This window comes from Carlito syrichta, unplaced genomic scaffold (assembly GCF_000164805.1).
Source record: "Carlito syrichta isolate Samal-C Ts95f unplaced genomic scaffold, Tarsius_syrichta-2.0.1 Scaffold287961, whole genome shotgun sequence".
Taxonomy (NCBI): Eukaryota; Metazoa; Chordata; class Mammalia; order Primates; family Tarsiidae; genus Carlito; species Carlito syrichta.
The window spans coordinates 312,548-328,070 of NW_007232057.1; the positions used below are offsets into that span (position 1 = coordinate 312,548).

Below are 15,523 nucleotides of genomic sequence, written 5' to 3' on the forward strand. Positions count from 1 at the left end.
TTTATTGTAGAGATGAGGTCTCGCTGCCCAGGCGGGTCTCGAACCCACAGGCTCTGGCAATCCACTCACCTCGGCCTCCCAAAGGCACGGGATTACAGGCTGAGCCATGGAGCCCGGCTAAAAAAATTTTTTTAATAAAATGTTATTTATGTTAGTATATAATGAGTTTATTATTTTCTTAATGAATTAATAAATATTTTAAACTGTTTTAGTTTTCATTTTTAATATGACAAATAATAGGTGTGACAAGAGTCCTCAAACTGTAAGCATTTAGAGGTTCCTGAGATCAAAAAGTAAGAGAACTGTTGCCCTAGGAGTTTCACATAAGCTGCAAAGTTGGAAAATAATCTACTTCTTTGGATTTCTCTGATGTATAAGACTTTAATGTGATGAGACCATAAGGTTGAAACTCTCACCTTAATAAAACACAGTGGAAAGAAACTGAACTGATCGAAGACTAATACTAGATTTAGTTTTGAAGGGCAAGTCACTCAATGGCACCCTCCCCGGCCTTTGCTTCTCCATCCCTAGAAGAAATGGTTCAGCTGGGTGTGGTGGATCACACCTGTAATCCTAGCACTATGAGAGGCTGAAGCAGGAGGACTGCTTGAGCCCCAGGAGTTCAATACCAGCCTGGACAACACAGCCAGACCTCGTCTCTACAAAAAAATTTAAAGAATAGCCAGGAGTGGTGGTGTGCACCTGTAGTCCCAGCTATTCAGGAAGAAGGCTGAGGTGGAAGGATCGCCAGAGTCCAGGAGGTCAAGGCTGTGATGAGCCTTGATCATGCTCTGCACTCCAGCCTGGACACGAGACTCCAGCTCAAAATGAATAAATAAAATAAAATAAAAGGGTCAATCAGTAATTCTCAAAGACAGGTGTATCAGACTCTCTGGAGATGCTGTTTTGTTTTGAGTCGGAGTCTCACTCTGTTGCCCAGGCTGGAGAGCAGTGGCACGCTCCTGGACACCGCAGCCTTGATCTGCTGGGCTCAGGTGATCCTTCCGCCTCAGCCTTCCAAGTAGCTAGAACTACAGGCATGCGCCACCAGGCCCAGCTAATTTTTTGATTTATTGTAGAGGTGAGGTCTCACCAAGTTGCTCAGGCTGGTCTCGAAGCCGTGGGCTCAGGCAATTCTCTTACCTGGGCCTCCCAAAGTGCTGGGATTACAGGTTTGAGCCACCGTACCTGGCCAATGTTGTTTTTTTCAAACGCATATTTGCTCTCTTGCTTCCCCTGAAGACACTGACACAGTTCCTCCACTCCACCTGCCTTGAGAATTGGTACATGTAATAGAAGCATTACTGACAGCAGTTGGTTATGTTTGTGAATGCTGTGAAGACGGTAAATGTCTGAAAAGGCTGGGTGTGGCAGCCCACACCTGCAATCCCAGCACTTTAGGAGGCCACAGCAGGAGGACTGCTTGAGCCCAGGAGTTCAAGACCAGCCTGGACAACATAGTGAGACCTCATCTCTATAAAAAAATCAAAAAATATTCAGGCATGGTGGCTCATGCCTGTAATCTCAGCACTTTGGGAGGTGGAGGCGAGAGGACTGCCTGAGCCCGAGAGTTCAAGACCAGCCTGGGCAACTTGGCGAGACCTCAGCTCTACAATAAATTTTAAAAAATTAGTCGAGCATGGTGGCACACACCTGTGGTTCCAGCTACTTGGAAGGCTGAGGCGGAAGGATCGCCTGAGCCCAGCAGGCCAAGACTGCGATAGCCATGAGAGTGCCACTGCACTCCAGCCTGGGTGACAGAGTGAGACTCTGACTAGAAGGGAGGAAGGGAGGTAGGGAGGGAAGGAGGAAACCCTAAAATGGCAATTCTTCTAAGGCACCAATTTTCTAATTCAGAGCAATAAAAGGAGTGAGGACTGACCAATGAAATCCTTGCCAAGAGGACAAGAAGGTTTTGTTTTTGAGTCTAGAGGCTTGAAGAACTGCTACTTCGTTCGGACCTGAGCAAGTGTTCTTATTTGACCAAGATCTATTTGCTCACCTTATAGTCAAACAGAAAAAGTCCAAAAAAAAGGCTGTAGAGGTCCGCTGTCAGGATGCCCAGGTTGACAGAGGTGGCACTCGTGACCTTGATCACCAACGGCATGAAAGTGTAGAGGCAGAACATACAGAGGGCAAATGCCACGAACAGCAGGGCTGTGGGGAAAAAAAATGAAACAGCAGATATGAAGAGGAGAAACCAAAAGACAGAGGGGCTTGAGGCTTGGCTGCCACTGGAAACTCCCTCATCCTTTAACAAGGGGAGGGACCCCCAAAAAACCCAGAATTTATAAGAATGTATTTATTCTCCCATGTTTCAACTTCAGTCACCTTCAGCGTACTCTCCCCATTTGATGCAATACATCTATCGAGACGCTTTATCCGCTGCGCAAGCAGTTTTTCAACTTGTCAATCTTGATGCCTATTAGAGCTTCTGCCTTTTTGTTTGTTTCGTCTTTTCCACATTGGCAAAACGTTTCTCTGAGGACTTTGTTCAATCAGGGAAACAAAAGAAAGTCACTCGGGGAGTGAGCGAGCAAAGAGGGTGGGTGGGGCCCAGGAGTCCTGCTGCTTTGCATGAAAAACTGCTGAATACTCAGCACAGTGTGGGCAGATGTGCTCGTATATCACCCATCATGAAATGGGCATACATGTTGAAAGAATCTCCCCCAAAAAATTCACTGAAGCTGGATGCAGCCTCCCACAACACCAGCTGGTACACCGATGCCAATGGGCTCCTAGAACACTTACCTAGAGGGAGAACCTGTACCACCAGGGGCCCACCCTCCAAAGGTAATTCCCAGTGTGGTTGTCTCCCGCCCCCGCCCCCATTGTACAAAGCCACCAGTTAACAGGCAGCAGTGCGAAGGGGACTGCAAAGCTCTCTGGAAAAAACTAATGCTCACAACAAGTTGTAATGTACATAAAGGACTGCAAAAATCCAACAGGGTATTGGATAATCAAGGCCATAAGAGCCTGCTTCTGGTGCAACTGATCAATAGCTCGTATCACACCCTGCTCTACCTTCCCAGGGCAGAGCAACGCCCAAGAGTCAGTAAAGGCAGAATCGATAGCACCTGTCAAGACAAATCGCCCACTGTCTTTTCTTTGCTTTTATTTGTTCGGCTGGACGTGGTTTGTGTAATTGGATTCAGCATAAAGTATTGCTAAGGCATCCAAGACCATTATTAGGCCCACTGTGTTTTGCTCATCTGATTACATTAAATGCCCAAGACAGCACAATAAAACTATCCTCTCTAGGGTAGTGCTCGCCGTGTGGAGGCCAACTACATTAGCTGTGTCTGCTTTGCAACCATTTATTTAATATTACCCCGTATACCACACACACACACACACACACACACACACACTTTCTGGCAATCTAATTTATTTAATTGAATTAAACTATTTAAGCATGGTACACAATCTCCATTGACATACATGAATTATATAACTTATTTCACCTGGGTTCGGTGGCTCACACCTGTAATCCCAACACTTTGGGAGACTGAGGCAGGAAGGATCACTTGAGGCCAGGAGTACAAGACGGGCCTAGGCAACCCAGCGAGCCCTCATCTCAACAAAAATTTTAAAAAATTAAGCCAGGCGCGGTGGCTCACGCCTGTAATCCCAGCACTTTGGGGGGTGGAGGCGAGAGGATTGCCTGAGTCCAGGGGTTTGAGAACAGCCTGAGTAACACGGTGAGACTTCGTCTCAACAATAAATCAAAAAATTAACCGGGCATGGTGGCACACGCCTGTGGTTACAGCTACTTGGAAGGCTGAGGTGGAAGGATCGTCTGGGTCCAGCACGTCAGGGCTGCGGTGGCTGTGAGTGTGCCACTGCCAACCTGGGCAACAGAGTAAGACTCTGACTCAAAAAAAAAAAAATTAGCTAGGTGTGGTGGCGCTCACCTGCAGTCCCACCTTCAGGAGGCTGAGGCGGAAGAATAACCTGAGCCCAGGAGGTGGAGGCTGCAATGAACCATGATTATGCCAAGGCACTCCAGTCTGGGTGACAGAGTGAGACTCCGGCTCAATACATAAATTGGTCAACAAAACCTCTTTCTGCCCATCATTAAATAAGGTTCAAATCTGTCTTGACTGTCCCATCATTGCCTTCTTCTGCTTCATTTATTTACGCAGAAGCCTAAGAACAGCAGGTGGGAGGAGCACTGGGTGGTGATTCCACACCATCGATGACTCAGGTTAGTGATTGCCAAGTCACAATGTGCAGACAACGACCCATCCGAGAAGTCTGAGGACCCACATTACAGATCTAATAGAAAGCGGGTAGGACCGAAAGTCAGTCTCTGGGCTCATTCAGAATTCCTAGGAAAGAAAGGCTCTGCCTGCAGGTGAAGATTAAGAATTAACTTTGTAAAAATAAATAAATTAATTAATAATAATAAAAGAATTAACTTTGTGAAGGAAAATCTACTAATTTTCGGGGAAACCTCCATGTAAAACACTGCAGCTGGCTGGGCTCAGTGGCTCAGCCTGTCATCCTAGCACTTTGGGAGGCCAAGGCAAGTGGATTGCCTGAGCCTGCTGGTTCGAGACCCGCCTGGGCAACTTGGCAAGACCTCGTGTCTACACTAAATCAAAAACTAGCCGGGTGTGGTAGCATGCGCCTGTAGTTCTGTCTGCTTGGAAGGCTGAGGCAGAAGGATCGCCAGAGCCCAGCAGGTCGAGGCTATAGTGGCCGGGAGCAGCCACTGCACTCCAGTCTGGGCGACAGAGTGAGACTTCAATTCAAAAAGAACAAACAAACAAACAAAAAAAACACTGCAGCTATTGTGTATGAAATGACTCTGGGATCGCACAAAGATGTCTAAATATTATTCAAATGGTGCATTTATTGCTGGATGATCATTTTTTTTAGTTAAAGGAAAGAATACTGACGAAAAAAGAATTATCATTTATGTACATACCAATTTTCCAGTCCCAGTGAATGCTGGCAATATCCTTATACTCCACAATCAACCTAAGATTAAAGCAAGAAATCACAGAGAGATCCACACTAGTTTTCATGGTTTTATAAGCATTTTAGTTGTTATACTTCAGCTAAAGGGAGGTATTAGGTTGACTTCTGAATATTTCTTAGAATATAAAAATAACTATCTTTAATTAAAATGACAGAATAAAATCAAAGGCATTCATAAAGGTATGTTTGACTCTCTTATACGTGGTCTTCAATAATATTCAAGCAGGGGAACCCCTTCAGGTCCCCTCCCACCATGGGAGCTTTTCTGTCCTCTCAATAAATCCTGCTTTCTAAAAAAAAATAATAATAATATTCAAGCACAGGAGGAAAACAGAACATTATGCTTTCTCTTTAAAGATGCTTGGGGCTGGGCATGGTGGCTCAGCCTGTGGTGCCAGCACTTTGGGAGGCCGAGGCGAGAGGACTGCCTGAGCCCAGGGGTTCAAGAACAGCCTGGGCAACTTGGTGAGACCTCATCTCTACAGTAAATCACAAAAACTAGCCAGGTGTGGTGGCGTGAGTCTGTAGTTCCAGCTACTTGGAAGACAGAGGTAGAAGGATCGCCTGAGTCCGGCAGGTCGAGGCTGCGGTGGCCATGAACGTGCCACTGGACTCCAGCCTGGGCTACAAAAGTTAGACTCCAACTCAAAATAAATTAATAAATAAATAAGATGCTTAGGAAGTCAATGTGTTTATATTTTCTGAAAATAATTGTAAAAGAAAAATCAGCCAGGCTCGGTGGTTCATGGCTGTAATCCCAGCACTTTAGGAGATGGAGGTGAAAGGATTGCATGAGTCCAGAGGTTTAAGACTAGACTGGGCAATTTGGTGAGACCTCATCTCTACATTCTAGAAAGAAAGCAGTCATCTATGATACATTTGCTTATTTTGTCTTTAGGAAAAATTTGAGAATCTTACAGCTGTATGCCACTGATAATTGTTCCAAATAGGCCCACCATTCCTAAAAACTCCTGTCTGCTCAGCTTCTTCACGATGTATTCTTCACAAACATTTGAAACGGCGTAAAGGGACGCCCCAAGAAGCACCAAGATGTCACCAATCAGCACATCACTCCCTGGAGGAAGACAAGTCACCAAAGGGACACACTGTCAACAGGTGAACCTCTACAGCTGACCTCCAGGAGTTTATCTGACTCGTGTTCATTTGTTTAAACAAGGCTTTATAGAAAGAGAAACCCCAGTTCCTAGAAGTTTAAAGTCTCTTACTCTTCTCACGTTATGGCCCAATTATGCTGTGACTTTCCTAATTTGACTCCTCAGGAGATTAAAAGACTAGAAGATGGTGGGATATACCATAGCATAAAGCCTGAAAAAAAGTCTATGACAGAACAAATTAATGAGATTTGCTGAGAATCAGGTCAGTTCGAAAAATATAAGGAAGGGCCAGATGCAGTGGCTCACACCTGTAATCCCAGCACTTTGGGGGGTGAATTGGAGCAAATTACCTAGCCCAGGGATTCGAGTCTAGCCTGGGCAACTTGACGAGACTTTGTCTCTACAAAAATAAAAAAAATTAGCCGGGCAAGGTGGTGCGTGCAGTTCCAGCTACTTGGAAGGCTGAGGCAGAAGGATCATCTGAGCCCAGCAGGTCGAGCCTGCAATGGCCGTGAGTGTACCACTGCACTCCAGCCTAGGTGACAGTGAGACTCAGACTCAAAAAAAAATACACACACAGAAGGAACACGCTTTCGAGCTTTAAAAGAAACTTCCTCTTAATCCAAGAAGAAAGTCACTTGTAGATCAGGTGAATTCATAGACCTTAATAAGACTTTAGACGACCGATGATCTAAATTTAGCACAAAATATAACAAAGTATTCTCATCTATGAAGCGATTTAAAAAAGAGGTCACCCAGTAAACAAGTTTCCTTTTGGATAAAAACAAACAAACAAACAAGAATCTACAGTCGGTTTTCCAGTAACTAATCCAAATGTATGTTTGAAGATGACTGCAAATATATAAAGAAACTTTTATCTCATGAGACAGACAAAACTATTTAGAGTGACAAAAAGGTGCAAAAACTGTGGGCTGCTAGGAATATCAAGATCGGTTTGTGGAAGTGATTATGAAATACCAGAAACAAAGAAATCTAAAATAAAAATTTTAATGTCATCAACAGAGACATGTTTTCTGCTTTTTATGAAATTTTTGCAGAATAAGTGAAAACACGAGCAAAGTAATAACAATCTTACCTGAATTGTCTTCCCTCCCTGCTAATATGTCTGCTCCAACCATGGTTCCTACGCCCAGCAGACAGACAGACACGGCAATGAAGTGGATCACTCTGTACCTCGCATAAAGAATAAACCACGAGAGAGCCATCAGCACAGGAATCCCGAAGCAGTCCAAAAGCTGCACGGAAGGAAGGAAACAGCTTAAAGCATCTCTCATTCACTAAAGGATGAGCCATGAAGCCATAACGAGAGTCAGCTATTTACTGAGCATTTGCCATGGCCAGCCCTATACCTAAAGTGCTTTACCTGGATTAACTCATCTAATCCTCACCATAACATTACGAGATCAAAATCACAATCCCATTTCATATGAGAAAATGAAGATTCAGAGAGATGAAATGAGTTGCCTGAAATCACAGAGTTAAAAATGGGGCAGTCCAGGCCGGGCTCAGTGGCTCAGCCTGTAATCCTACACTTTGGGAGGCTGAGGTGAGTGGATTGTCTGAGCCCATGGGTTCGAGACCCGCCTGGGCAACTTGGCGAGACCTCATCTCTACAATAATTCAAAAAATGAGCCGGGCGTGGTAGTGCGCGCCTGTAGTTCCAGCTACTCGGAAGGCTGAGGCGGAAGGATCGCAGGAGCCCAGCAGGTTGAGGCTGCAGTGGCCAGGAGCAGCCACTGCACTCCAGTTTGGGGGACGGAGTGAGACTCCAACTCAAAAAAAAAAAAAAAATGGGGCAGTCCCAAGGTAGGAGAATTGCTTGAGGCCAGGAGATGGAGACCAGCCTGGGCAACACATCGAGATCCCCATCTGTAACGAATGAATGAATGAATGAATGAATGAATTTGCCTGGTGGTATGCCCACGTAGTCCCAGCTACTCAGGAGGCTGAGATGGGAGGATGGCTGGAGCCCAGGAGCCAGAGGCCTCTGGAAGCTATGATCGCACCACTGCACTCCAGCCTGGGGGTGAATAAGATCTGTCTCTAAAAAAACAAATGGGGGAGAGAGTTTCTGAACCCGACAATTCTGCCTGAGGCCTGTGCAATTTGCCTCTACACGCCTTAAATCCAGTAGGCAGCCAGGCTCAGTGGCTCAGCCTGTAATCCCGTGCCTTTGGGAGGCTGAGGTGAGTGGATTGCCTGAGCCCGTGGGTTCGAGACCCGCCTGGGCAACTTGGCAAGACCTCATCTCTACAATAAATCAAAAAATCAGCCAGGTGTGGTAGCGCATGCCTGTAATTCCGGCTACTTGGAAGGCTGAGGCGGAAGGATCGCCGGAGCCCGGCAGGTCGAGGCTGCGGTGGCCGGGAGCGGCCACTGCACTCCAGTCTGGGCGACAGAGTGAGACGCCAACTCAAAAAAAAAAAAAAAAAATTCAGTAGGCAAAACCCCCTGCCCACACCCATCTACCCAGTCAAAAAGCACTGATGAAGCACCTCACGTGTGCAAGACATTGGGAGAAGAGCCAGGAATAGAGCTGAGCAGGGCAGCACAAGCTGTGTCTGCAGGAAAAAAATAAAGCTAGAAAAGACGTGAAATAAATAATTCTACAGCCAGATACTTGATTGCAACTAGGGTGAGTACTCCAAGGAAGGGCAGGTTACCAGAGAGAGGACACACCGCCCTGACAAGTGTCCAACCCCACATGTGACACAGACACTTGCTCACAGCAATTACTCTTGCTCCTTTTTGCTGCATCTTCAGCCTCACCCAATCCTGGTTCCATAAAACACTTGCTCTACGCCTGATACTGCTCCTCTGAAAGGTAGAGACATTGAGTGTGCCCAAATTAGAGCAAATCCCAGCCGGGCGTGGTGGCTTAAGCCTGTAATTTCAGCACTTTGGGAAGTGGAGAAGGGAAGATTGTTTGAGCTCAGGAGTTCAGGGCCAGCCTGGGCAACATAGCGAGACCCTGTCTCTACAAAGAAATCAAAAAATTAGCCTGGCATGGTGGTGTGTGCCTGAAGTCTCAGCTACTCAGGAGACTGGTAGCAGAAGGCTCGTGTGAGCCCAGGAGGTCTAGGCTGTGGTGAGCCGTGATCGTGCTGCTGCACTCCAGTCTGGGCGACAGAGGGAGACCTCGACTCCAAAAAAAATTATAGCAAATCTGAAATCATGTGCAAGATAAAGGAAAAATACAGACTGCACTTACTCAATTCTTTTTTTTTCTGAGTCGGTGTCTCACTCTGTCGCCCAGGTTGGAATGCAGTGGCACGCTCACGGCTACCGCAGCCTCGACCTGCTAGGCTTCGGCGATCCTCCCGCCTCAGCCTTCCCAGTAGCTGGAACTACAGGTGTGTGCCACCACACTCAGCTCATTTTTCTGATTTGTTATAGAGATGAGGTCTCGCCAAGTTGCCCAGGCTGGTCTTGAACCCTTGGGCTTAAGCAATCCTCTTTCCTCCACCTCCCAAAGTGCTGGGATTACAGGCATGAGCTACTGCACCTGGCTGCACCTAATTCTTAAACTCACAAATTTTATGGGAATTCAAGAATAAAATACATTCAAGGGTAATTATGGATGCATTCAAGTGTACTCAAGGAAAAAATATCTTCCCTGTACTAATGATACTCCTGAAACTGTTGCTTTATTACTCAACCTGTTGTTGCTTTAAACCTTGTTCCTGATTCACTCTATCTGTTTAACCTTAGACAAAGAAGGCCCCTAAATCTCCAGCAGCCCGTTTGAGCCTGTCCATAGCTGTTAACTGACTGCATTTCACTGCAATCTCGCCAGTAGAGCCCAAAGCACCACGTGTAGGAATGGGCACCTTGCCTGGTTATTTATTTCAGCTGCAGGACTCTAATCTCCTAAGTGCTTTATTGAAGCTGCCTGAATTCAACAAACCATGACACCATGCAAATGATAACAGCCTGTCTGGAAAGACACTAGCAGAACCCAGCCATAATGGCTTAACAAAGTCTAAACGACACTCCTTAAACAGAAAAAGTAGAAAAAGATATTCTGAAAACGACCCCAGAAGACACCTCTAAGCCTTGTATCTTACAGTCAAACAAACGTGCTTTAACAAGTTTTGGGGGGCAATAAGGGAGCGGCCCTTGTTGGGATCAGAGCTCCAGCAGCCTCAGGCCCCAGCCCTGCCACTGACCAGTCAGTCGTGTGACCTCCAGTCAGTCACTCCCTGAAACAAAATATAAATAGGCTGGGCAAGGTAGCTCACACCTGCAATCTCAGCAGTTTGGGAGGCTGAGATAGGAAGATTGCTTGAGCCCAGGAGTTTGAGACCAGCCTGGGCAACATAGTGAGACCTAGTCTCTACAAAAAAAATCAAAAATCGAAAAATGAGCTAAGCGTGGTGGTGCGCACCTATAGTCCCAGCTATTTGGGAGGCTGAGGCAGAAGAATCATCTGAGCCCAGAAAGTTAAGGCTGCAGTGAGCCGTGATCGTGCTACTGCACTCCAGTCTGGGCAACAGAGTGAGACTCCAACTCAAAAAAAAAAAAAAAAAAAAGAAAAAGAAAACAAGCTTGAATATGTCCAGTGGCAAGTCTGCTACTGGAGGGAACTTTCGTTGTTAGGTGTCTTCTTTTTTTTTTTGGAGTCTCACTCTGTCGCCCAGGCTGGAGTGCAGTAGCATGATCACAGCTCACCACAGCCTCAACCTCCTGGATTCAGGTGATCCTTCTGCCTCAGCCTCCTGAGTAGCTGGGGGACGACAGGCATGCGCTACCATACCTGGCTAATTTTTTTTATTTTTTGTAGAAACGAAGTCTCCCTGTGCTGCCCACACTGGTCTAGAACTCCTGGCCTCAAGCGATCTTCCCGCCTGGGCCTCCCAAAGTGCTGGGATTACAGGCATGAGCCACCGCGCCCAGCAGGAATTGATTTTGATGGCACAAGGCATGAACTTCAGTCGCAAATACCCAACCGTAAGTGTTTTGTTTAACTGTGTTTAGACCTTGCACCAATTCAAAACTTTTAATCATTATTAATCAGAGATCAAAGTTTCTGAAATTGTAATCAAGTAATTAAAATGTGTGTGAGATTATGAAAGTAGTCATGATGAGGAAACCCCGTTTTCTATAAACTCACGTATACTGGACGTCATTACCCCAGGCTAAAAGTACACTTCCTGCTTGGGATCAACTTCATCCTCTATGTAACTCGTGGCTTTAATCTTTAGGACTCTGGGTTCTTTGTGTGTATGTGCCTCCTATGATGCCTGTCTTAAATCATTTCCTATCTCAGCTTTTGAATCCATTTTGATTGTAAACAACCAGGAGGTTTGCTGAAAATGATGCTTAGCACAGTGTTAGAGAAAAGAAATTAAAAAAAAAAATTAAAAGGCCAAGCTTGGTGGCTCAGCCTGTAATCCCAGCACTTTGGGAGGCCGAGGCAAGTGGATTGCCTGAGCCTGAGGGTTCGACACCAGCCCAGGCAACTTAGTGAGACCTCGTCTCTACAATAAATCAAAAAATTAGCCAGGCATGGTAGTGTGTGCCTGTAGCTCCAGCTCCTTGGAAGGCTGAGGTGGAAGGATCGCCAGAGCCCAGCAGGTTGACGCTGGGGTGGCCGTGAGTGTGTCACTGCACTCCAACCTGGGCAACAGAGTGAGACTCTTAACTTAAAAGAAAAAAGAGAGAAAGAGAAAAAAAACAAAGTATTTTGGTCAGATGTGGTGGTTCACGCCTGTAATCTCAGCACTTTGGGAGGCCAAGGTGGAAGGATCGCTTGGGACCAAGAGTTTAAGATGAGCCTAGGCAACTTGGTGAGACCTCGTCTCTACAAAAAATAAAAAAAAATAAGCTGGGTGTGGTGGTGTGCACCTGTAGTTCCAGCTAGTTAGGAGGCTGAGGTGGGAGGATTGCTTGAGTCCAGGAGTTTGAGGCTGCAGTGCTCTATGACAGTGTCACTGCACTCCAGCCTGGGCAACAGAACGAGACCCTGACTCTTTAAAAGAAAGGGTAATTATTTAATAAAATGCATTCTGGTAATAACATTTAATGTGTTGAAAAAATACTGAGTTTTCATCAATCCTTATCTTTCCTAAGTGAAACAGGCCTAATTTCACTTTAATTTCCCCATAGCCCCAAAAATGTGGAGATCAAATAAAAACATCTCTCTTTTGTATAGTGAAAAAAGCGGTGCATCAAAAAGTTATAAACTCAGGGCAGGCACGGTGGCTCACACCTCTAATCCTGGTACATTGGGAGGCCAAGGTGGGAGGGTCACTTGAGCCCAGGAGTTTGAGGCCAGTCTGAGCAACATTACAAGACCTCATCTCTACAAAAAACTTAAAAATTGAGCCAGGCATGGTTGCACATGCCTGTAGTGCCAGCTACTCAAGAGGCTGATGCAGAAGGATCACCTGAGCCCAGGAGGTTGAGGCTGTGGTGAGCCATGATCGCACCACTGCACTCCAGCCCTGGCTACAGAGGGATACTCTGACTCAAAAAAAAAAAAAAGTTATAAACTCACTAAACTGTGACAACTAAACTTGGCATTGGAGTCTATCTGACTTTCACCTCTGTTTATAAGAAATTTTGTTGTTAGTGATGGTGAACTCAGTGTTGTGATATACCCCAGAGTTTGCTAACATGAAGACAACTGAAATCAGTCTTCCTCAACTTCACACAGCTGAAAAATACTGCAATGTGGGAACACCCTTCTTTCAACCCAGCAAGAATAAACACATGCCGTGTTGCTTAAACATGGCATGTGATGTGCCTCTGTACTGCAGAAAAGTTGGAGTTTTGCAAGCAAAGCAAAGTATTCTTGAAAGAATACCTAACAAAGAAATAAGGATGGATCCTAGCACTTTGGAAGGTTGAGGCGGGAGGATTGTTTGAGCCCAGGAGTTCAAGACCAGCCTAGGCAACATAGAAAGATCTCATCTCTACAAAAAATTTAAAAAGCAGTCTTGGTGGCATGCACCTGCAGCCCCAACTACTTGGGAGGCTGAGGCAGAAGGGTGGCCTGAGGCCAGGAGGTCAAGGATGCAGTGAGCCCTCACTGTATCACTGCACTCCAGCTTGGACTACAGAGTGAGACACCAACTCAAAAACAAAACAAAACAAAAAGCAATTAAACAAAAAAAGAGTGAGAATGAGAGCTTTTTTTGTTTGTCTGTCACCCAGGCTGGAGTGCTCTGGCACACTCTTGGCCACCACAGCCTCGACCTGCTTGGCTCAGGTGATCCTTCCGCCTCCCTTCCAAGTAGCTGGAACTACAGGCACGTGCCACCACACCAAGCTAATTTTTTGATATACTGTAGAGACAAGATCTCACCAAGTTGCCCAGGCTGGTCTTGAACCCCTGGACTTAGGCAATTCTCTTGCCTTGGACCCCCAAAATGCTGGATGACAGGCTTGAGCCATCATACTCGGCCAGGATGGGAGTTTTACCTCTGGCTACCCCCCACCCCAAAATGTCTAATAGGTTGCTTCCCATGGTTATTTTATCAAGAATACGTTGCTTTGCTTGCAAAACTCCAACTTTTTTGCAGTACAGAGGCACATCACATGCCATGTTTAAGCAACACACAAAACAAAACTCTCGTCAACATCACAGCACTAACTGCCAAGTAACTATTTATGATTATCTTGGTAGAAACTATTCTAATCTGCTATAGCATTAGCAGCTTGGGAACCGATCAACTTGTGTACATTTTCACTAATTCTTGGGAACGTTACTCATTAGAGCATATGCTCCCCTGGAAAGCACAGCATCTACCTGTGTTGAGGATTTTTTTCAAGTGAACAGGCTTTCCATAAAATATGGGTTAGCACATAGGAGTTCATGTTCTCTTCTTGAAGCTGTAAAGTCCTAGATGGTCAGGTGGCACCCTCTTACCTGGACGCTGGTCAGAGTCGTATACTGGTAGGCTCTGACAATCAGGTAATTTGCTTCCACATCTGCTAGTCCCAGTAGAATATACTTCCACCATTTTCTTCTCAGGATTTCTAGAAGGTTATCACTGCCTGGTTGAAAGAAGGCTGGGTTAGTACATGTCCCCTGAAATGGATACCATGTATGTGAACTGGGAGATTGAGACTGAAAGCAAGGTTTTATTATGGATCTCAAATGTGGCCCCTCCTAATTTCTAATACTCATAACCCAAACTCCTACAACCACTCAGCAGATTCAGTTAAATGTTTTCTAGTATGAGACCCAAGTTAAGGTGTCATCACAGAACCAAGTGTTCAATGAAAGGGTTATAGGCAGCCGGGCTCAGTGGCTCAGCCTGTAATCCCACGCCTTTGGGAGGCTGAGGTGAGTGGATTGCCTGAGCCCGCGGGTTCGAGACCCACCTGGGCAGCGAGACCTCATCTCTACAATAAATTAAAAAAAAAAAAAAATCAGCCGGGCGTGGTAGCGCATGCCTGTAATTCCGGCTACTTGGAAGGCTGAGGTGGAAGGATCGCCGGAGCCCAGCAGGTCGAGGCTGCAGTGGCCGGGAGCAGTCACTGCACTCCAGTCTGGGCGACAGAGTGAGACTCCAACTCAAAAAACAAAAAAACAAAAAAGAAAGGGTTACAGGCTGAAAAGAGACCATTTTTGGTTATATTAGAACAGTCATTTTAAAAGACTTAGAAACTTGCATTAAGAAGTTTTCTTTTGTAGCTGAGTTGGGCTAAACACAAAAGCCGCTTGAATTTAAAAGTACACATTTTTCCTCCCCACCCACCTTCAAAATGCAAGACCCTTCTCCTCTCCTAGTTTGGCCATGCCTGACTGGTTTGGAAGCCCAATTTTATCTAGTAAGCCATTGCTGATGCTGAAGAAGAAACAGCCAGTTATGCCAGACCATGTGATAGGAGACATAAGAACAGTTCGAGGCCAACAGGAGTGCGTCTGACAGTCTGGTATGGATGTTGCCCACTTCCCCTCCATCTGTGAGTACAAGAACATCAGACTGTTACAGTCCAGAGCTCTGGAAACAGGGGGTTGTTACAATTGCATTTTTTTTGTTTTTATTTTTATTTTTTTGGAGTTGAAGTCTCACTCCAACGCGCAGGCTGGAGTGCAGTGGCACGCTCACAGCCACTGCAGCCTCGACCTGCTGGACTCAGGCAATCCTTCCACTTCAGCTTTCCAAGTAGCTGGGACTACAGGTGTGTGCCAACACACCCAGCTAGTTTTTGATTTATTGTAGAGAAAAGGTCTCACGTTGCCCATGCTGGTCTTGAACCCCTGGACTCATGCAATCCTTTTGCCTCTGCCTCCCAAAATTCTGGGATTACCTGCCTATTTCTTTTCTTTTTTTTTTTTTCTGAGTTGGAGTCTCACTCTGTCACCCAGACTGGAGTGCAGTGGCACGCTCACGGCCACTGCAGCCTCGACCTGCTGGGCTCCGGCGAGCCTTCTGCCTCAGCCTTCC

At 45.9% G+C, this 15,523-nt stretch overlaps 1 protein-coding gene across 1 annotated transcript in view; it reads right to left on the reverse strand.

Moving 5' to 3' along the window:
- Positions 1-15,523, reverse strand: part of SLC35F2 (solute carrier family 35 member F2) — a 27,824-nt gene that overhangs the window by 5,241 nt on the left and 7,060 nt on the right. Inside the window, exons 2-6 of the mRNA XM_021710042.1 lie at positions 13,996-14,123; positions 7,198-7,357; positions 5,905-6,061; positions 4,934-4,986; positions 2,003-2,157 (exon numbers count right to left, since the gene is read on the reverse strand). Coding sequence (XP_021565717.1) covers positions 2,003-2,157; positions 4,934-4,986; positions 5,905-6,061; positions 7,198-7,357; positions 13,996-14,123 — 653 coding nt within the window. The remainder of the gene's footprint in view (positions 1-2,002; positions 2,158-4,933; positions 4,987-5,904; positions 6,062-7,197; positions 7,358-13,995; positions 14,124-15,523) is intronic.